Here is a 23,818-nt window from a genome sequence, read left to right on the forward strand (position 1 = left end):
ATGCGCCTTGAAAGGTTGTCCTACAGTCGCTGTAGAGTGATATACAGACACCTCGACGGTGGATGAAGCGTCTGAGAGCTGCAATGAATCCTGATGATGAATAGTCACTGACCAGATCCAGGTGGACTGCTGAAGTAGTTAAGCAGACAAACACACAGATCCAGCCTTTGTACACCTTTGATCCTCTTCCCTTCCAAGATTTGATTCATACTGGACCAGCGTAATCAACTCCTGTATGTGAGAAAGGTGGAGATGGAGTGACACGTTGGGCTGGTAACTGTCCCATTAATTGTTGAGCTCGAATACCTCGATGTCTAGCACAGACGAGACACTTGAGAATGTATGAGCGTACAGGTTGACGTCCACCGATGATCCAGTATCGTTGTCGAATATATGCTAGCGTAATTTGAGTTCCACCGTGCATGGTACGCTGATGAGCGTCAGAGATGATGAGCCGAGTAAGAGCAGCATCACGAGGTAAAATTGCAGGGTGCTTTTGCTGATTAGAATCTGGAGCATTCTCCAGTCTCCCTCCTACACGAATGATGCCATCGGTGTCTTGAAAGGCAACCAATCGTGCAAACGAGTGATCCTTGGGCCATGATGCTTGTTTTCCGAGTAGTTGGAGCTCAGAATGAAAGTGAACTCGCTGAGTCTCCTTGATGCAGAATTGAAGTGCGAGGTTGATTTCTTGGGATGAGATTGGACGGACCAATGTTGAATTTGGCTTGTGCTGGACCATGTCGCGCACTCTCCAACAGATTGCTGTGACTCTGAGCATGCGCAGCAACGGAATTGGGCGTTCCATGATCTTCCAAGTTGATTCTAAGGGCTGAGCTGTAACGTAGAATGCCTTGATTGGGCGTTCTTCTAGTTGATCATCTGCATCGAGGTGAATTGGGCTGGTTGGCCAGGACGATGAGTCTCTGAGTAACCATGGTGGGCCAGACCACCATAATCGATGATCCTTGAGTTGAACTGTTGTCAAGCCTCGAGTTGCGCAGTCTGCTGGATTGTCTGTGCCAGGAACAAACTTCCAGTGGCCATCTGGAACTAGATCTTGAATAAATGACACCCGATTCCTAACAAAGTCTTTCCAGCGAGACGGATGCGAGTATATCCACGTGAGCGTGATTGACGAGTCGGTCCATAGGTATGTTGGCACTTGAGAATATTCAAGAGTTGTCTGGCAATGCTTGACGAGTTTTGCCAACATGTGAGCAGCTGTGAGTTCCAAGCGTGGAATAGTTAATTGTTTCAACGGTGCCACCTTGGTCTTGGAGCAAAGCAGCGTAACCTTTGCTTCTTGAGAATGATCTGCTGGTAGGACCTTGATGAATACTACTGCCGCCATCGCCAATTGCGATGCGTCGGAGAATCCATGGATTTCTAGAGTGGAAGTCGTGGATGAGTGGATCCATCTGGGAATCTTGATGACGTTGATCATGTTGAGTTCCTTTTTGAATGATATCCACTTATGCCGAAGATCAGCTGACAGTGGAGTGTCCCAGCCGAGTTTCACAAGCCAGAGTTCCTGCATGAACATCTTAGCTTGAATAATGATTGGTGATAGGAATCCCAGTGGATCAAAGATTTGAGCAATCTCTGATAATATTGCGCGCTTCGTGCATGGTTGAGTGGTGCACGATGGTAAATGCTTGAATGAAAATTGATCTCTGTGTGAAGACCAGTACATCCCCAAAATCTTGGTGCTGACTTCTGGATCCTCGATTTTGTATTGTGTAATCGCTTCCGCACGATCGAGTTGACGTAGTCTGCGATGATTGCTTGCCCATTTTGCGAGTGGAAAGCCGCCCGCCGTGCAGAGACTTTCAGTGTCATCAGCAACTGCTTGAAGTGATGCGAAGTCGTCTGCGCCGCCGGAGATGTCATCAACATAGCGACCTTTCGTGAGTGGTGTGATTGCTAGTGGGAACCGATGTCCTTCATCTTCTACGAGCTGGAGTAACGCTCGAACGGCAAGGTATGGAGCTGATTTCGTGCCGTATGTGACGGTGGTGAGCCTAAATGGGATGATGTTTCCTTGCTCGTCGAACCAGAGAATTTGTTGAAGATCTTGATCATCTTCATGGACTTGTATCTGTCGATACATCTTGGTGACGTCGGTGATGAAGATGAATCGATGTTTTCTTGATGTGATAAGTACATCGAAGATGTTGACTTGTAACTTCGGCCCAGTATGCATGATATCATTGAGTGAGAGTCCTGAACTGGTTGGTTTTGAGCCATTGAAAACCACACGGATCTTGCTTGTATTGGTGTCTTCCTTCAGTACCCCATGATGAGGTAGGAAGTACTGAGCTGCTGATGATTGTAAAGCTGCAGGTTGCATGTGATTGAGATCTTGATACTCCTTCATAAATTGCATGTAGAGTGTCTTGAGTCTTGTATCATGCTTGAGACGATGCATGAGATGCTGTAAGCAGCGGCGTGCTGCTGTACATGAGTCTCCTAGTTGATTTGGAGATGATCTCAGTGGCAATCTGACGATGTATCTGCCAGAGCTGTCTCGTGAATGAGTATCCTTGAAGTGGGCCTCACAGGCTTCTTCATCGGGTGATAACGAGCGCGAATGATCCAACATGACCTCCTCTTGAAGCCAGAATCTGGATAATAAATCCTGGAGACCCTGGTCACATTGATTGGAGACAGCGTAATGAGCCCTAGGTGGTGGTGGTGAGTTAGCTTGGACTGGACCAAGGATGATCCATCCAAAAATTGTATTTTTTGCGAGCAGTCCAGGTGCCTCGCATCTGATGATTTCTCCAGTGATGACTTGACCATAATAGTTGGCTCCAACGATGACATCAATTGGGCCTGGAGATGCAAAGTCTGGATCGGCGAGTGTAAGATCCGAGAAGTGAGCCACATCGGCACCTATTACGGAAGTGGCTGGTAATTGAGCCGTTAATCCACCTAGGATGTGAACCTGCAACGTGAGCGACTGGTCTGAATGTTGTGAAGCTAGAGTAATGGTCACACATCCCTTAGTATGGCCAGCCTTTGATGATCCGATCCCTAAAATGGTTATATTGGACCGTGTGTGGCGTAAGTGTAATACTTTTGCCAATGTATCTGAAATAAAGGAGATTTCAGAACCGGAATCTAGTAAATCGCGAATCGATGAGTATTTAGCTTGGTCACGACATTGACTTGGCACGTTGCAAGTAACGTTGCAGCATGTTGAGCTGGAGCACAACCAGTTGAGGAGTCTGGAACTGATGAATGATGATCTGGATCTGTTGAATCTTGAGTACGGTGATCTTGAACTTGGGCAACGGTGTTGAACGAGTATGATGATCCTGGAGCTTGATGATTGTTGTGCAGAAGCACAGTATTTTATTGTTGTTGAGCCGAAGTGGTTAAAGTTGATGTGATTGATCCATCTGGGTGAATCATCGAGTGATGATTGCCTTGACAGACTTTACATCTGAACCGAGACTTGCATGTTTCGACTCGGTGGTGTCCAAGGCAGTTCGGACACAGTCTGAATTGATCCACCACTTTGATCCGCTCTTGTGGTGTCATCCTGCCGAATTGATCACACCTGACCACGTAATGGTCTCCCTTGCACAGGTCACATGGGTATTGAGCCACTGGAGTCCTTTTCCCTTCTGCCTGAGGCGCTGGACTCACCGTTGAGCCTTGAGTGCTTGAAGTAGCCATGTGGGCGTGTGCTGTGCCCTTGATGGCCTTGGCGGTGGATCTTGAGCTGGAGTGACTTGACCTCTGTTGATCGCCAGGCTTGTTGGTACTCTCCTCGTACCGTTCTTGAGCTCGAGCGCGTTCAGTCAAGAATTGACGAAGCTGTGAGAGAGATGGGAACTCCACTGATGATCCCAGTGACAATTCCCATGCTTCTCGGGTTGACCGATCCAATTTCGAGATGATAAGTCGAGTTAGCAGATAGCAATCTCCAACACAGAGATTGACTTGTTGAGCGACGAGTGCACTGATCGCTTCATGGGTCTGGTCGATGATTGAGTAGAGCTGCTTGGCAGACTTCGAGGTCAAAGTTGGTAAATTTAATAATTTGTCCAATTGTGCTGAGACGAGTAGACGAGGAACATCGTACCTCTTCTGAATTGCACTCCATGCGCTTGCAAAGTTTTCAGTGCACATTGGGGTGCTGGCGATTAGTTGAGCCGCTTGTCCTGTCAGATGGGTCTTCAGGTAGTGGAGACGCTCGACATCCTGGAGACCTTCGCAATTGATGACAATTGAGGTGAACATGTCCCTGAATTCTGGCCACTTGGCGTAATCACCAGAGAAGTGATTGATGTTCAGTGGAGACAAGGCCACACGATGAGGAACGCGTGGTACAACTTGTTGAACTGGAGCGGGTTGAGCTGGAACATCTAGTTGATGAATAAGAGTGCTTAAGACTGTGCGAGCCCCAATGTACGATCTGTATGTTACATCAAAGGTGCGGTCCTTGATGTATGGATGCTGGATGAACTCTTCAGTGGCATTGGAAGCTAGATGATCATGGATCAATGAAAATTGTTGCCATTCTTGGACGAGAATTTCCATGCGAGCCTTGAGTGACGACAGGCCTTCAGCAGCTGTGAGTAATGAAGCAGTCGCCTCAATGTCAGAGATGAGCTTCAATCTCGACAATTGTCCGCTGACCTTGAGATCGAGTTCACACGCCTTGGTTAAGCGCTTGCGTCCACGTTTCTTTGGATCTTGCGGGTTGAGCAGTGAGTCCTTGGGATTCTCGGCATCAGTGGCGTCGGAGTCGCTGATGTGACCAATGGCGCTATCACTAGGAGCCACAGGTGGGAGCTTGGGATCTGTTTAACCGCTAGGAAAAGGATCTAGTCACATACTTATAAGAAGAATTGCGCCTTCGGGCTTAATCGTTAAAACTCGGGAATAATCGTATCACGCTATGGCCGTCGCTCATGCGCGCCTTGGTTAGCGGTAGAGAAGCCGGCTCACGTGGTCGGCTGCAACAGTTGTGCTTGGACATTTGTACTAGTACGACTACTCTGTGCGAATCGATTCTGATATTTCTTACTTACATCTCACATTCATTTAAATATTTAAATTATTCATTAAATATAAATAATTATATTAGCTTCAATTATACTTTAAATTCTCAATTCATTTAAATCAGTTCAATAGTTCAGTGAATTAACATAAATAAAATCAAGTAAATTTATTTAGTGACGCCACGCGGCCATTACGCGCCACCGTTAACAAAGGATTGCATCAGCCACGCGGCTTTAGTCAATCCATAATTGACGCGTGATATTAACAATTAATTACATTAAATTAATTATTGACATTTAATTACGATCTTATTTAATTTAGCTTATAAATAATTAAATTCCAACTTCAAATCATTTGACTAATTTCTACACAAAAAACATCAAACTCAATTGACTAACATTCTGTTATCAATTGAATATTATTAGCTCTCACCTTGAGACAATTGAACATTAATAGATCTCACTCTGAGATAGTTCAAAGTGATTAGATATTACTAGCTCCCACCTTGGGACTTATCTAATTCAAATTATCAATAATTTTCTATCTAAGGCGGCTGAGCTCACCCCTATTGCGTTATTGCAACGTAATTTTACACATTCACACTTACACATACACAATTTACTTGTATAATTTCATCAAGGAGGTTTTTTCCCAGCCTAGCTGGGTTTTCCTCCTTTGGGGACAAATAAATTCTTCTAAATTGTTCCCCAAAAAATCCAAGTATTATGATTTAATTTCCTAATCCCAACTTTATCGTATAATTTAAAACAATTACGGGAATTATCCGCATTGGATAGTTTTCGACAAAACATTTGGTGCCTCCTGTGAGGTTTGAAGTGTACACGAGCCCTGATTTGCGAAGACGAGCAAGACGTGCCGAAGATCCAGTCACTATACCACCCAGCTGCTGCCAGCATCGTTGGACTTCAATACAAATAAGATAAGTCTTTAACACTAAATCATTTATAATATTAATTAATATATTATTTAATCATTTGATAATATATCCAACTTATTTATTTGTAATTTAATTAATTGTTTGACTTTGGCTGACTGATCGATTGTCACTTGGCAATCAATTCATCGGTCAACTAGTGCAATTGGTTATCATTCAAATATTTATTTACGATATTATTTTAATTATTTACGTATAACTTAATTTAATTAATTAGTCGACAATTCACAATTAATTGATCATTGTCCGGTGATTAATTGTTGTGCAACAGAATAATTAATTATCAATTCTCAAATTATTTAGTATTTAATTATAATTAATTATTTAAATTGTTTCTCAAATCAATTGATTACTGTTAGTGATCTATTTATTACAGAAATAGGATAATTAATTATCAATTGATATTTATTATTATTATTATTTATTATTACTATTATTATCATATAAATTTATCGCAAAATGACTAAAACAAAAATGACTTTAGAACAAACACGTGTTCTATTAACTGCTAAAATTACCGCATTGAACGATGAATTAACAGCAAAGACCACAGACATTCAGACTGCTTCTTTACGTTTTCCTAAAATCGAAAAAATGTTCGATCAGTACGATGCCAGCATCGACGAATTAGAAGTGAACAAACCTGAGGACCCAGAAATAGAACTCGCGGACGGAATTCGCAAAATTTATTACAATCTTGCAACTAAAATAAAAATTCCTAATCAAGATATTCTCAATGCCACTATTCAAACTGCAATTAACGCTTCGACTCTTAATCGAACACTCGAGACTCAACGACTTACTAAGCTCCCTACCACGGATTTACCAAAATTCGATAGCAACTTTGAAAATTGGCTTTCTTTTAAAAATACATTTAAGACACTGATCGACGAACGTAAAGATTTAGATGATCTTAATAAGTTTTTATACCTTCGCGGATGTTTAACTGGTTCTGCTGCAAACAAGCTCGCGCTTTTGAATGCAAGTGCAGAAAACTATACACAGGCCTGGGACCTTTTAACAGAAACTTATCAGAAAGAGCGCGCTTTAGTTTTTAAACATTATGACGCTTTTTTAAATCTTAATTTAATATCAACCCCGACTAATGAAAATCTCACTAAATTCATAGATGATGCTCGACAACACTTGAATGATTTAAAATCATTAAAAGCAAACCCAACTGACGCATTTATAGTAAGATTATTAGAACTTAAATTACCAACAGAAATTAGAGACAAATGGGACGAAACGTATGAAGACGATAACACTCTCCCAACGTTTGACGCATTTAGCAAATTTATAATAAAAACTGCTTTCCGACTCAGTACACGTAAACCTAATAAACAGCGCGACTCCGATGGCTCTTTTAAAAGACGACGTAATGAACATTCGAGTAATAATTTCAAGAAACAAAAAACAGACTTACCAGTCCGAGCTTTAGTAACAACCACTTCTACTGCCTGTCCATGTTGCAAACTATCTCATCCGCTCTATGAATGTTATAAGTTTGATGCATTAACTATAGGAGAACGCATAAAATTTGTAAAATCTGCTAAACTTTGCAATAATTGTCTTCACGAACACAAAGGAACTTGCCCTTCCAGCAGTAGATGTCAAACCTGTAAGAAATTCCATCATACCAAATTGCACATTCAACAAAAGACAACTCAACAACCCTCTAATCCGAATACTTCAAAGAACAATGCTGTAAAATTCGAGTCACCTATTACTGTTACAACTGATAAGGGATCTACATCTTGACTAGTAGTACACAACTATACGACAATTCTCAGAACGGCGCGTTTCCAATTGATGATGAGCGCACTCATCCAGTTGCGTGATTCAACGGGTGGATTCATACAAGCTCGCGCTTTACTTGACACCTGTGCAACAGCTAATTTCATTACTGAAAATTTGTCTAGCAAATTAAAATTGCCAATGCAAAACTGTTCTATTCCGATCGGGGCTGTTAATGGAATGCAAACCTTTTCAAAACATGTCGTTCAAATAAGTTGTAAATCTTTAAATAATAAATTTCAAAGATCATTATCATTTTTAACTGTTAACGAAATTGCAGAGCTGAGTCCAAATGAAATCTTTCCACGTAATAAAATAGACATACCTAAAAAGATAATACTTGCTGATCCGGAATTTCATATACCAAGACCCGTAGATGTCCTTATCGGTTAAGGTACCACACTTTCTCTTCTATCTGTCGGACAGATTAACTGCTTACAAAATGATTGTGATTTAATATTACAAAAAACGCAACTAGGATGGGTTGTAGCGGGAGGAGTCATTGACGACAAAAATATACTTTCTGTAACTTGTCAACTAACTGATCTGTCGAGTCAATTAACAAAATTCTGGACTATTGAAGACGTAAGTTCTAGTGATTCCCGATCTATTGAGGATTCTACATGTGAGACTTATTATCAAAACACTACTATTCGCGATACAGACGGTCGATATATAGTAAAACTACCCTTTCGCGCAGACGATGTCGAGTTCGGGAATTCCAAACAAAAGGCTCTAAATAGATTTCTGTCTTTACAGAAGAGATTAAATTCAGACTCATCATTAAAATCCGAATACAATAAAGTCATGAATGAATACATCAATCTTGGCCACATGGTACACGTACCGGATGATAGTGGACCAGGGTATTACATGCCCCATCATCCGATAATAAAAACATCAAGCACTACCACTAAGATACGCGTTGTATTTGATGCTTCAGCTAAAACCGATAAAGGTATCTCCTTGAATGAAGTCTTACTAACAGGGCCTACTATACAAGATAATCTTTTCACCATTCTCTTACGTTTTCGCACTTTTGTCTATGCTATGACTTCTGATATCGCTCAAATGTATCGACAAATTTGCATACATCCGGATCATCATAAATTTCAACGAATCCTTTATTATCATAATGACAAAATTAGTACCTTTGAACTTAAACGAGTTACATTTGGGGTTTCTGCAGCTCCATTTCTAGCTATACGCACTGTAAATCAACTTGCTGATGACGAATCTCATAATTTTCCTGTAGCTTCAAAAATATTAAAACGAGATCTTTATGTCGACAACTTATTAACCGGATCCAATTCTTTGACCGAAATTTTAAATTTGCGTGACGAAATCATTCAACTAGTGCGAAAGGGTGGATTTGAACTCAGACAATGGGCTTCGAATCACCGACACGCACTGGATAATTTCGATCAAAGAACCTTAGATTTAGATTGTGCTATTAATGATGATCCTATCTCTAAAACTTTGGGCATAGCATGGAATTCTCTAACTGACGGATTTATCTATACAGTCAAATCAAACGATTCATCACGAAAAATAACTAAACGAACCATTTTATCTGACATTGCAAAAATTTTCGATCCTATCGGAATTATAGGTCCAATTGTATTAGCTGCAAAAACCATCATTCAAGAATGTTGGAAATTAAAAGTCCATTGGGATGAAACGGTCTCACAAGAATTGCATTTGCGCTGGTGTAAATTTGCTGAACAATTACCCCTAATCAAAGACTTTTCTGTTGAACGAAATATTTTAATTCCTGATCCGACTGACATACAATTGCATGGATTTTGTGATGCTAGTAGAGTAGGCTATGGTGCTTGCATTTATATAAGATCAGTGAATAAACATGGAGACGTAATCGTGAAATTAGTTTGTTCCAAATCTCGAGTTGCTCCCATTAAAGATGTTACAATTCCAAAATTAGAGTTATGTGGAGCATTATTACTTGCTAAATTATATAAAGACACAATTCCTTCATTTAACGTTGACATATCTAAAATCACATTTTGGTCTGATTCAACTATTGTACTTCAATGGCTCAAACGATCTCCCAGCACTCTCAAGGTCTTTGAAGCGAATCGCGTTACACAAATTCAAACCCTTTGCAGTAAAATTGAATGGCGACATGTCAGAACCAAGGATAACCCGGCAGATTGCTTATCTAGAGGTCAACTTCCTTCTGAATTTCTAAATAACAAAATGTGGTTGATAGGTCCTACGTGGCTATCACAGGATCCTCTCAATTGGCCTAACTTAAAGCCGGCAGTTCTTTCTGAACTTCCTGGTGTTCGAAAAATTACTTGTTTACTAGCTTCCACTGACAATTTGTTTAAACGGTTTTCATCATATTCTAAACTTATAAATTCTTTTTCCTATTGTTTACGAATGTTAAAAGATAATCCATTCAAACACAAACCTTTAAACGTAGAAGAAAAATTATTAACTGAAATTAAAATCTTAACTCTGATTCAAAACGAACAATATCATGATGAAATCAAACAAATTAAAGAAACCGGAGAGACTAAAAATCTACGATTACGATGCCTTAATCCATTTATTGATTCAAACGGATTATTGAGAGTGGGAGGCCGTTTGAAACATGCTCCTATATCCTTTTCGAAAAAACATCCTATTTTATTACCTTCACGTCATTATGTTACTGATCTAATTATTAGAGAAACTCATGAAAGTTTGTATCATTCGGGTATACAAAGTACACTTTCAAATCTTAGACATAAGTTTTGGCTGCTAGATGGCAAAAATCAAGTACGTAAAATCATTAGACATTGCGTTAAATGCATTCGATATCAACCAATTCTCTTACAAAGTAAAATGGCCGATTTGCCTAGTTCTAGAGTCTCGGAATCTCCGCCATTTTCTCACGTAGGAATTGATTATTTTGGACCTCTCTTTATCAAGGAACGTAAATTTCGAAACAGAGCTAAAGTCAAGGTCTACGGATGTGTTTTTGTTTGCATGGCTACTAAGGCTGTACATTTAGAAATCGTAAGTGACTTAACTACCGAGGGTTCCTTAGGAGCTTTCGGACGTTTTATTGGTAGAAGAGGGGTTCCATCTCATGTATATTCTGATAATGGTACCAATTTTGTGGGTGCAAATAATCAATTAATAGAACTTTACCAACTATTCAACTCTAAGTCCCATCAGGACATTGTTAACAACTATGCAATAAAGAAAAACATTGTCTGGAAATTCAATCCACCTTTATCTCCTCATTTCGGGGGTATCTGGGAGGCGGCAGTCAAGTCATTTAAACACCATTTTAAACGAGTAGTGAAAGAACAACTTTTAACATTTGAAGAATTAAATTCTCTGGCTATACTAATTGAATCTATATTAAATTCTCGTCCTTTATGTTCATTGTCAAGTGATCCTAATGATCCTATTGCTTTAACTCCTGCACACATTTTAATAGGTCGTCCTCTCACTATGCTACCTGAAAATGATTTTTCTGACGTTCCAGATAATAGACTAAGCTCATGGCAATTTACTGTCAAGGCGCGACAAGATTTCTGGAAACGCTGGTATTTGGAATACCTTCATGAGTTGCAGACCAGGCAAAAATGGGACTCCAATCGAGGGGATATTAAAGTCAATCAAATTGTCTTACTGATGGACAAAAACCAACCCTGTATGCGGTGGCAGCTGGGAGTAGTGATCGAGATTCATCCAGGAGAGGATAACATAACACGAGTGGCTTCAATTCGAACAGCTCAAGGCATATATAAACGGAATATTACTCTGTTATGTCCATTACCAATCAATTCTTAAAACCTGTAAATTCAAAATATTGTAATCATGTAATATCACTGATTGTAAACACTGTTCATAATATCTTGCTCAACCTTCGCAACGGGGGGAGTATGTTTAACCGCTAGGAAAAGGATCTAGTCACATACTTATAAGAAGAATTGCGCCTTCGGGCTTAATCGTTAAAACTCGGGAATAATCGTATCACGCTATGGCCGTCGCTCATGCGCGCCTTGGTTAGCGGTAGAGAAGCCGGCTCACGTGGTCGGCTGCAACAGTTGTGCTTGGACATTTGTACTAGTACGACTACTCTGTGCGAATCGATTCTGATATTTCTTACTTACATCTCACATTCATTTAAATATTTAAATTATTCATTAAATATAAATAATTATATTAGCTTCAATTATACTTTAAATTCTCAATTCATTTAAATCAGTTCAATAGTTCAGTGAATTAACATAAATAAAATCAAGTAAATTTATTTAGTGACGCCACGCGGCCATTACGCGCCACCGTTAACAAAGGATTGCATCAGCCACGCGGCTTTAGTCAATCCATAATTGACGCGTGATATTAACAATTAATTACATTAAATTAATTATTGACATTTAATTACGATCTTATTTAATTTAGCTTATAAATAATTAAATTCCAACTTCAAATCATTTGACTAATTTCTACACAAAAAACATCAAACTCAATTGACTAACATTCTGTTATCAATTGAATATTATTAGCTCTCACCTTGAGACAATTGAACATTAATAGATCTCACTCTGAGATAGTTCAAAGTGATTAGATATTACTAGCTCCCACCTTGGGACTTATCTAATTCAAATTATCAATAATTTTCTATCTAAGGCGGCTGAGCTCACCCCTATTGCGTTATTGCAACGTAATTTTACACATTCACACTTACACATACACAATTTACTTGTATAATTTCATCAAGGAGGTTTTTTCCCAGCCTAGCTGGGTTTTCCTCCTTTGGGGACAAATAAATTCTTCTAAATTGTTCCCCAAAAAATCCAAGTATTATGATTTAATTTCCTAATCCCAACTTTATCGTATAATTTGAAACAATTACGGGAATTGTCCGCATTGGATAGTTTTCGACAAAACAGGATCCTGATGACCGATCTGGATGATCGGCGTCCCTGAATGACTTGGAGGTTCCTCTTTGGGAGCATCCGCTGGAGGAGTTGTTGACGAGTCCTTATCGTCACCCATGGTTGATGAATCTGAATATTATTTATTGTATTAGAAATTGAACCCGAAACGAGACTGATTGTGAGTCTGTGACTATTTTACGCGATTTCCAACACCCGATCCGGCTCGAGGGACCAAAATGTAAAATAACTTAACATTAAATATTTATTTATACCGGATCTGGGTGTTGAAAAGAAATTATAAACACTTATTCATGGTTTTCTCGTTTATTATATAAGATATCACAGTTTAAAATTAGTGAACACTTGACTCTTAATAACTATCATAAATTTAACTTCTTAATTTATTTGAACTATTTAATTAAGTAATACGAGAATTATTATTAAATTAAGTATTTGAAATTACTGTAATTATAATCATAAAGACGAGTTATCAATATGTTGGCACCATACACAAATATCAATTTAAGGTTTTAATAAGAGCGTTGAGTTAATCAATTTTACCAAGATTTGAATACGAGCTCAAATTTAATTAATTGCATGAATTTGTTGATCTATCATTTTATCACAATAAAAATTATTAATGACGCGACAATAGTTAGTACGAGCGATGATACGAGTGAAGAGCACGGAGGAGAGTCAGAACGCGAACTGAAATCAGCAGTCACAAGAGAGGCTTGAATAAAAGCAAGAGATTATAAGATTATTTGCATACCTGGTGATCAGTGACATCACCTCATCCAGGTATGACAACGACTTGAACTGAAGACAATTTTAATTAATGAGTCATGCAGGTATTATATTATTAAGACTGAATATTATTTAATCTCTTGTGAATGCTGATTCAAAATGTAAAATAATTTATATAGTATGTAAAGCATGATCCCGAGATACTGGCATAACAACAATCGAGAGGTTACGTTTTTAATTATTATTATTAACCAACATTTATTATTAACCAATTATTATAAAAGACAAGAAGTTGGTACCTGAATTTCCGATGATGGAAAATTATCCTGGATAAGTTGTTGAGTTGTATTGCACAATGATGCACTGAATTAATTTATGTATACTGAGCACGTGTAGCTGGCCACCGCGTGTAGAGTAATTATGCCGGTTGGCGGGTAACCGTCTATTTGCCGTGGGGAGTTGACTATCAGGGTGCGCGTCAATCGCAGCACCACTGATGCAGTAGAGTGCGGATTTACCAAGTGTTCTGGCGCGAACATTTGGTATTTACGCAACAATACCACTAAACACAAGTGACAACACAAAATTGATATTAAAATAGTAATTTGAATATAGTTTATTAAAAAATTGGCTTATTCTGTCTTAGTATCAGCGTCACTTGATTCTCGGACTAATCACTTAATACAACAAACAATTAGAATATGCCATCTTGGGACTGCTTGGTGCAATTTTTTGAAGAATGATTTCTACTTATACAAAGTTAGCGTGAATAAAGTTGACAGTGAAAATAATTAAATTTTTTGCTAATTTTGAAATTTTGTTACAAAAAATTAAATAATTTTCATTTTTATTTTTTTGGTAAACGACAGAAATGTTGAAAAATTGCAAGATCTATGTTACAATTTTATTCTTGAAGTTTTTTTATTAATTTGTGTGTTTTAATATTTATTTTGAGTGAGAAATCATAATGATTTAAAAAAAATTCTTAGTGTAGGAAAATATAATGGTAATAAATAAAAAAAATGAATCTAAATAACATTATGAGTTAGTATTTATCAATTTCTTACGTTTTCCGGTATAAAAATGGCTGTTAATACATTAAATATTGGTTGGATAACTTTTTTTTATGAGTCAGTCCTTTTTTTCTTCCTAATTTTGTCGGTTTGCTCGAAAAATTAAAAAAAAAATATATTTTATTTTTAAAAACTGTACTTTGACGACTCCTACCGGTGAACCAGTGCAAGTTACACAAAAAACTTTAAAACTATTTTGAAGAGCGTGAAATTCCCCACAAGGTCCATCAAACCGATTTGCAATATTGTAAAAGCCGGTTAAGCATTAGAAATTTGAAAAAAAAAAATTTTTTTACATGCATTTTAAATGGTAAAACTTTAAATTTTTATTGTAAGTACTTAAAATTATTATTAAGAGCTTAAACTTAGTGAGAATTTTTTTTTCTATATGTAGATTTATATTTTGCATGAGCACCGAAAAAAAAAATTTCGCGGAAATGAACCACCCTAATATATATATATTCACATACAAAATAATTTAAAAAATAATTTTTTCGGACTTGGATGGTTTTTCTCGGTTAGTTTCTAAACAGAATCTATACCGATTTTTTCGATTGCAGCTACCAAAAGGTATTTAATTTAATAAACATTTGTAATAAAAAAATACCTAATAAATACTCATTTTTAATATTTTGTATTTAAGTAAGTGTTATTTGTATCTCAAATGAAGTTTCTTTTTTTTATTCATTAAGAAGTAAGAATTTAACTTCTCGTTAAGAAGATAAGAAATTTTCAAAAATTGGTAATCGGTAGCCTGCACCGAAAAAATCGGTAGCAGATACCGATTTTTTTTCCGTGTATGAGTCATGTATGACTCATTATTTTGCACTTCCTAACGTAAAATTCTGACGTAAAAATATGATGTAGTCGTATTGCAAGTTTATGTCACAGTGACATTTATGATTATGGCGTAAGAGTGATGTAAAAAGTGTACCTCAGAAAAAAAATTTTTTAAAAAATAAAAAGATTGAAATCTCAAAATCAATTATAGTGTTAGGGACTTATTATGGACTTCAAAAAAATTTTGTTGTAAATTTAAAAATTAAAAAAAAAATTTTGTTACGTATTTAGTGTACGCGGTTGCAAAATATTTTACTTTTAATGAAATTCGTAAAATCTATTTACTAGACTTTAAAAAAATAGAAATGCACAATGACGCACACCAAGTACGTTCCAAAAATTTTTTTTTAATTTTTAAATTTACAAAAAAATTTTTTTTAATTTCCGAAAATCATAAACAATCGTATCGGTTACTTGGATTTTTTAATTTTTTGATATTATGTAAGCAGCGCTATTCTTATTGCCGAGGCTGACGGCTGTCGAGTATCGTGAGGCCCGAGATCTGTGACGTAAGGTCTTACCCCCAGCCCGTGACAAGACTCGCCCCCACTCAACGAGGGTTGAGAGGACTACGAGAGAGATTGTTAGGGGCATTCCGACGCCACCCTTCATGAGGATCTCACGCGATGGGTCCTAATACAACGTCACCCAGTCATTGTCATCCCTTAATTATATTGGCTTTCATTAACTGTCTCATTCCGTAGTCATTGTCGGGTTATTACTTGTAGATGTATAAATAAATATGAGTGGTATACAAAATATAAACCTCGAGTCTTACAATTATATATTTTTGTAAAGAAAAAAACAAATTTTTATTTCTTAATAGTCTTATGAACGTGGACTTGGCGCGATTTTTTTACAGTGAAACTGTTTTTATTCGGATTTTATAATCCCTCAGCAGAAATCTTTATTTTAAAAAACTCTCAGTATAAATCTCTACAATGAAAATAAATCAATTGAAAAAATCCTTCATTTGAAAATCTCTCAGGAAACAATTCAGTAAAACTCTCAGGCGATGCATCTCTCAGAAACAAAAGCTCGATAATTTGCTAAATTCATGTGTATTCTTTTTTTATTAAAATAATCAAAAATGTAAAGTTCTAGTTATTAATAATTATAAGATCTATAAAATATTTTTTTAAATCTAGTTTTCATTGGACGATCACATTTTGAGGTCCCAAAAAAACTTTATATTTTTGATTATTTCTGCTGAGGGATTTAATTATAAAATGCAGAGAAATTCTCTGTAAAGATGCTCCCCACCCCAAAAATTAATTTCCAACTTTGAGCTTTGAAATTAAGTATACGTATAAATAAATACGTAATTTATTTAATCCCAAAATTTAAAAAAGATTCACCGTTTAGTTACTAAGTTATTAAATTTTAAAAATCACATATTTTATCTCCTTATACACGGGCTCTTATGGCAGATGAACTTTTGTCGAGACTTTTATTATTTATTTCAATATTAACCTCCCAACTTTAACGGATAAAAAACTATACACAAGAAATTTGGATTATTGCAAAATATAAAAACAATTTGATAATGAGCAAGATCACGTCAACTGGACCCCCTATTTTCCACTTGATCATGAAAATTAAGTTCATGTATCTTTTTTATAAGTACATACCAAGATAAAATGATCCCTGAAACGATTTTTAAAAATTTCGATTTTAACAATAATTTTTTTTGCAATGAAAATTTTAGGTACTTTTGATTGAAAATGGATTGTAAATCAACCGTTAAAGTTAAATTAATGGGACTCGAAGGATTTGTTTTTAAAATGTTTATATTTTAATAAAATATTAATAACTAAAAATTATTTGTTTATTATCATATTGTTAATTAACTTTTAAGTTAACAAATGAAAATTTCACTTACTTCTCGGTGAAAAAATGAAGTCTTTTTTTATTGGTTACATGCGTTATTTATTAAAGTTTAAGATTTCAGAAAAAAATTTCACTGCTCGCGATTTGTTTGAACAATATAAATTAATTTATCACAGCGCGCCGAGCGCCAGGCGCTGTCAGAATACCACGCCGTCGAACGTCAGACTATGTTACAGCTTCGATTAATTATAATTAAAAATAACAATTATAAATATAATTATCAAACAAATTTTATTATTACTATGATCAATATTATGACTAATTAAAGAAGTAAATTATCTATTATTAAAGAAAAATAGAAAAAACGAACTAGTAATAAATATTAAATTTTGTAGACATTTGTTAACTTTATTTTTTTTTTTTTTTAATCTTGGTTAATGAAAACTTTTTTATCTTCCGACACATTATTATATTATTAATCTTTATATATATTTATATATATATTTTCTCTGTGCGTGTGTTTGTCACTGAACTTTTTCTAAACGGCTGGACCAATTTTAATGAAACTTTTTGTGTGTCTTTAGGTGGATTCGAAAATGTTTTAGATTCACAATTCAGTCCGCGGAAAAATGTTTATTTAATTAAATTTTTATTTATAAATTGTTCTTGATCTTGGAATGTTTTACATTGGATCTGACAGACAGTATCGAATATTTATTTGAGAAAAAAAATTATTATCGAAATTCAAAAAAATTTTGTGTAATTGTGTTAAAATCAATCAGGTGCTAATTGAAATATTACATTATAATAACGTTTTAATAATAATTTTCATCAAAACGGTCCAAACTGTAACAGCTCATTCAAATAAGCTTGAAATTTTTAAGTTTAAGACGTGTGTACAGGAGAACGTCTGTCTGGTCCGCTAGTAATAATATAGTAATATATTATTATATTATTAATAATAATATAATAATGTTTCGGAAGATAAAAAAGTTTTTATTAACCAAGTTTTAAAAAAAATAAATAAAATAAAGTTAACAAATGTCTACAAAATTTAATATTTATTACTATAGTTCGTTTTTTCTATTTTTCTTTAATAATGGAGAATTTACTAATTTTTTTTTTTTTTTTATTTGTTTTAAGGGCGGGGTAAGAGTTTTCACTTTCGAAAAATCGATTTTTTTTTGTTTTATCTTATTGTTTAACATTTCAAGAATATGTCCTCAAAATTTTAATCCGATCTAAGCAATATTCTTGAAGTTATTGTTTAATTAGTCTCAGGGCCTTTAACGCTCTAACTCTAACAGCTACGGGCGGTTGGGATTGCAGTGCAGCTGTCGAGCAGGTATACAGGTTATTCATTGCTATTGTCTTGATCCCATATCCAGTTTTAGAAATATTTGATTTAGTAAAGCCAGGTAACTAAAACCATATAGATATATTTTATATTTGTATGTTTACTATACACTACATTATTTTAAAAAAAGAAACGAGCTTCAGTTAGTGGTCAGACGTTCGACCGTGCACTTGTAATTTTATTTTTTCAAAAAATTTCCTGAGCAAAAATGCCGAGAGTAAGTAAAATTTCGCGAGAAGACCGTCAAAGTGGAAGGATCTATTTGTGTCGATCAAAAAAAAGATCAAACCCGAATAAAAAAATAAAAGATGAGGCTACCACCAAAAGTGCTTCGGCGAAGAAAATAAAACTAAATACGAGTGCTAGTGTACCGGAAGATGTTGAAAAACATTTTAGAATCATAGATTTTTTGCTTGTGTTTTCAACCATCGCAAGTTTAGTAAAATGTGCTCAGTGTGATGGTTCAATCGAGTTCAAGAGCTGTAAAAAAGAAGGACTTGGCTTCCAAATCCAAGTCAAATGTACAAATTGTGATCCACGCTTTATACCGTCGAGTGAGAAAACTGATCATCGCTATGAAATCAACACTCGTTTTGCCTTTGTAATGCGTACATTAGGTTTGGGTTTAGCAGGCTGCAATAAATTTTGCGGGCTCATGGACATAGCAAGTAGTTTTCTATCAAAACAATCTTATTTGGATCTCATGAAATCTATTTGCTGCAGCATCGAAACGACTGCTGAGAAATTTCTTGTCTCCGCCGCAGACGAAGAAAAACAGCTAACACGTGCAAATTCGGAGTCAGACACTTTGACTGTTTCTGGTAAATTTGCATCTTATGTAGCTGCATGCACATTCAATGAAGGTGCTGGTGCTCTTCTAACTTTTCTGTCTGACATGGACGGCAGTGTCGGCCCAAGCGCTCACGAGTATGCATCATCTACGGACAGCAATCGCATTGATAGGGCCGAGTTCCAAGCTGTGCAGCAGAGCAAAGAAGCCAGAATAAAACGAAGACTTAAAAAAAAACAGGCTGAAAACATCGACAATGCTGAAGGATGTGTGCTGTATGGAGCTGGAATTGATGATTCTGTGTAAGTTTAAAAAAAAATTTTTTTTCTTCACTTTTTTGCTTCATAAACTTTAAACGCGTTTTTCTCAAAACTACTTTTTCAAAGTCCGTGTTCACTGCCATTTGAAAACTACTCGACCGATTCATTTCAAACTTTGTACACATTTTATTCATATAAAATACCTCCCCCCTACGTTTAGTAAAAATTTTTTTTTTAACACTAAGGGTGTTTCCCACCCACAAAATGGCGGAAACTTTAGTCGAAAATAACGGTTCACACTTTAGATGGCCGCCAAAAATTTTTAAATTAAAAAAAAATAATCAGAGAACGTTGGGGGGAAGATTTGTTTATAATTTAACTAAATTTTTATGGTTTTTCATTTTCAGATAATTTCCGGCCGAGTTACAGTGAACACCGCAAATTGTTTTTTTTTTCAAGACGTTCTGGGGGAAGCTCTGTCACGGGCTAATGGTTTAATATTTTTGCATGAAAAATTAACAGCACATAGTCAAAACTATGCTCAATAATGTATAGAAGGTTTGAATAAAACTGCTCAATCGATATTTGAGATAAAAAATTACAAAAAAAGTGTTTTTTTTACGCTGAAACCCTTACCCCTCCCTTAAAGTCGCATAAACTACTAAGGTCATGAGTGACTACGGTAGGGGGTAAACTTTTGAGATTGGAACTCGTTTTATTTTTTGGGCTGAGCAGAATAATACACTTAAATATTGTAACGGGGTGGTTAGCCCTGTCCAATTGGTTACCCCTTTTCTCTTTGAAAAGGGCGCCACTGGGATTTTTTACTCGGTGTCCCAGAAACCGGGGAGCATGAGAAGGAAAGATCGGGTCGTGAGAAGTTGAGAAAGGCTGTAAAAGTAATGCTGAGAAACAATTATTAACAATTAACAATTCAATTATTTATTTAATATAAACAATTTAACTCTAACAAAATTTCTTAAAATATTGCCCTTAAAATTAACCTATCAATCACTAAATTTGAGAACCTCTCACCTACGCAGGCACTTGCCAAAACTTACAACTAAATATCATTAAATTCTTTTAAACATAGATCATTACGCATCTATCTTCTTAATTTCTTAACTCAACATAGACCATTACGCATCTATCTTCTTAATTTCCTAATTCACTTTTAGACCATTACGGATCTATCTTCAATTTCTTAACTCAACATAGACCATTACGCATCTATCTTCAATTTCTAATTCAATCATAGACCATTACGCATCTAGATTCTTAATTTCTTAATTTAATCATAGACCATTACGCATCTAGATTCTTAATTTCTTAAACCCTCGTCCAACTGACGGAATAACAAACAACATATTTTACCCAATAAAAACTTCTTAATTATTCAATTATCTGAACTAATTTCACATAAACAACCTCGTCTACCTGACGGAATACCATATAATACCATAATTACCTAACTTCCATATAAAATCGTCCACCGACGCTAACTTCATTCTATAGAGTTCTCTACTTTATTCATACATCTTAATTACCAATAAAACTGAATCTCAAAACTTTGCATTTTCCAAAATTACCAAAATTACGCCTAACAATTACTTAACACGAAATTCCGACCTTCGATTTTAATTCTTAATCCTCCTTAAATAAATTCTAAGCGATATTTCTTAATTAAATTCTGTCTCGAAAATTCCTAACTAAAATTAATTTATTATAGCCAACAGGCCTATAATAAATTACTAATAAATTCTTTACCAATAAATTAACAATTTATCCATTAAATATAAAAGTTCAGCGACAAAGCTAACTACTTGACCTTGACAATATAAACTAAAGTACGAATTCTTTAATATAAAAATGACCGCTTGAGAAATTAAATTTAATTATTTCAGCCTCTTAATTAAATCAATAATCAAATCTAGTCTACAATAATCGAAAATACCTGGAGACTCAATTATTGTTTTATTCAACGACGACTGATACTCCGATACAACTTGGCGGGCTTAGCTGCTTGGCGTCTTGTCGTCTTGAACCAGGGTGCGGCAGGGTTGTCCAATTCTAAAAATGCCCTGATAACTTCCTCTGCTCTTTATTCTCGACGTCCAAATTTGCACTCTATTGACTTAAACTGATCTCAACAAGGTCACTGATTCACAAGGACAAAAGGCCACTGGCTTCCAGAAGGGGAAAAGCCTCCATGTCCCTCCTGTCGGCTCTTTTATAACCCTCCAACTCCGGCTCTCGAACTTTCCTATTGTTATGCCCCGCTTTATTTTACGGGGACTGTAGTGGGGACTCTCGATTAGCACGCCCGGTGACAAGTCGAAACTACTTGTCAAAAATCGAAAGGTAAGGGAAAGCCCTGACCTACCGTGCGTTAATTAAGTGGTCGATAATGACCCCGGGAAGTTCGATTTCCCCTGTTACAATATTGAAAATATTCATTGGTGTACGCCGGATTCGAACCCGGTCCAATGCTTTGGTAAGCAAGGGCCGGATCCAATAGGGCTACTGCGCGCCTCTTTTACTAATTTTATTAGTCATAATATTGATCATAATAATAATAAAATTTGTTTAATAATTATATCTTTAATTATAATTAATCGAAGCTGTAACATAGTCTGACGTTCGACGGTACGGTATTCTGACAGCGCTTGGCGCTCGGTGCGCTGTGATAAATAAATTTATATTGTTTAAACAAATCGCGAGCAGTGAAATTTTTTTCTGAAATCTTAAACTTTAATAAATAACGCATGTAACCGATAAAAAAAACTTCATTTTTTCACCGAGAAGTCAGTGAAATTTTCATTTGTTAACTTAAAAGTTAATTAACAATATGATAATAAACAAATAATTTTTAGTTATTAATATTTTATTAAAATACAATTATTTTAAAAACAAATCCTTGAGTCCCATTAATTTAACTTTAACAGTTGATTTACAATCCATTTCTTAATTAAAAGTACCCAAAATTTTCATTGTAAAAAAAATTATTGTTAAAATCGAAATTTTTAAAAATCGTTTCGGGGATCATTTTATCTTGGTATATACTTATAAAAAAAATACATGAACTTAATTTTCATAATCAAGTGGAAAATAGGGGGTCCAGTTGACGTGATTTTGCTCAATATTACATTACCGATATAATTTTTGAAATATTTAATGTCAAATTTTATGTTTGTAACTCGTTTATCGTCAACCATTTATTCGAATAAAGATTTGACAACATCGCGTCAACAGCTAAGAAAAAAGAAAAAGATAGAAATATAGTTACAGAGAGAGAAATGTTTAACTCACACACTCATCCACGTCTCAGTTATAAGTATAATCAAGCGCGCTATTGCCAAATCTGTTTATTTATTCCGGCAAGTAATAAATACAAAAGTCATTTTATTACTTTACTTTATCAAATAAGTAAAAATCATCAATTATTAAATTGTTTAAGTTATTATAAATTAAAATAAAGAATTTTGAAGAATATTAGGAAGACTAAAATTAAAAAAAATTTTAACATTATTTTGACTCATTACTTACGCTTCACAGCATTATTAAAACTTATTACCTTATATTACATTATTTATTATTTTATTATTATACGCACATCAAGTACGTTCCAAAGTTGTTTCTTTTAATTTTTAAATTTACAACAAAATTTTTTTTAATTTCCGAAAATCATATACAACCATATCGGTTACTTGGATTTTTTAATTTTTTATCTTATATCTTTTTGTAAAGAAATAAAATTTTTTTTTCTTAATAGTCTTATGAACGTGGGCTTGGCGCGATTTTTTTTACAGTGATACTGTTTTTTGCTCGGATTTTATTTACGAGTAGCTATTAACAATCGTTTTTATTTATTCTCGTATTTTTTTTAATATTTTACATAAACGACCATTTTGTAAACTTGAATACTCCTTAGTTATTATTATTATGTATAAAAAAACTCAACAGAATTTCTTGAAATATTCTCTGATCATATAAAAAATTAATAAATTTTGCGGTAATAACCGCATGATTTTGTTGCTAAAGAACAATCAGCTTTTTTGAAACAAAAACAAAACAATCGTTGCAAGATCATGAGTTAATAGCCATTTGCGATTTTGCAGAAAATTATGCTTTTGTGAGACAAGATGTAGTGCCAGGGTTTCATTGGAACAATATCAAGCAACGATTTTTTCTGTTGTAATCTATTTCAAACATAACGGCGAACTTATTTACCGAAGTTTAGTCATCA

At 35.3% G+C, this 23,818-nt stretch overlaps 4 protein-coding genes across 4 annotated transcripts; 3 read left to right on the forward strand and 1 right to left on the reverse strand.

Moving 5' to 3' along the window:
* Positions 1–205: 205 nt before the first annotated feature.
* On the reverse strand, positions 206–5,936 carry LOC123266074. Its single transcript, XM_044730108.1, has 3 exons — positions 5,795–5,936; positions 3,458–4,817; positions 206–3,407 (listed from the first exon to the last, which is right to left on the reverse strand). The coding sequence occupies exons 1-3, from the start codon at positions 5,934–5,936 to the stop codon at positions 206–208; spliced, it is 4,704 nt and encodes a 1,567-aa protein (XP_044586043.1).
* A 1,853-nt stretch (positions 5,937–7,789) lies between these two features.
* LOC123266075 lies at positions 7,790–9,209 on the forward strand. Its single transcript, XM_044730109.1, has 3 exons — positions 7,790–8,159; positions 8,250–9,022; positions 9,129–9,209. Exons 1-3 carry the CDS (start codon positions 7,790–7,792, stop codon positions 9,207–9,209), a joined length of 1,224 nt encoding a protein of 407 aa, XP_044586044.1.
* On the forward strand, positions 8,697–11,581 carry LOC123266076. The gene is made up of 2 exons (XM_044730110.1): positions 8,697–9,250; positions 9,292–11,581. The coding sequence occupies exons 1-2, from the start codon at positions 9,228–9,230 to the stop codon at positions 11,579–11,581; spliced, it is 2,313 nt and encodes a 770-aa protein (XP_044586045.1). The 5' UTR covers positions 8,697–9,227.
* A 6,984-nt stretch (positions 11,582–18,565) lies between these two features.
* On the forward strand, positions 18,566–20,090 carry LOC123266364. Its single transcript, XM_044730607.1, has 2 exons — positions 18,566–19,614; positions 19,980–20,090. Exons 1-2 carry the CDS (start codon positions 18,731–18,733, stop codon positions 19,981–19,983), a joined length of 888 nt encoding a protein of 295 aa, XP_044586542.1. The 5' UTR covers positions 18,566–18,730; the 3' UTR covers positions 19,984–20,090.
* The last annotated feature ends 3,728 nt before the right edge of the window (positions 20,091–23,818 follow it).

The sequence above is a fragment of the Cotesia glomerata genome, linkage group LG5, assembly GCF_020080835.1.
Source record: "Cotesia glomerata isolate CgM1 linkage group LG5, MPM_Cglom_v2.3, whole genome shotgun sequence".
Lineage (NCBI taxonomy): Eukaryota > Metazoa > Arthropoda > Insecta > Hymenoptera > Braconidae > Cotesia > Cotesia glomerata.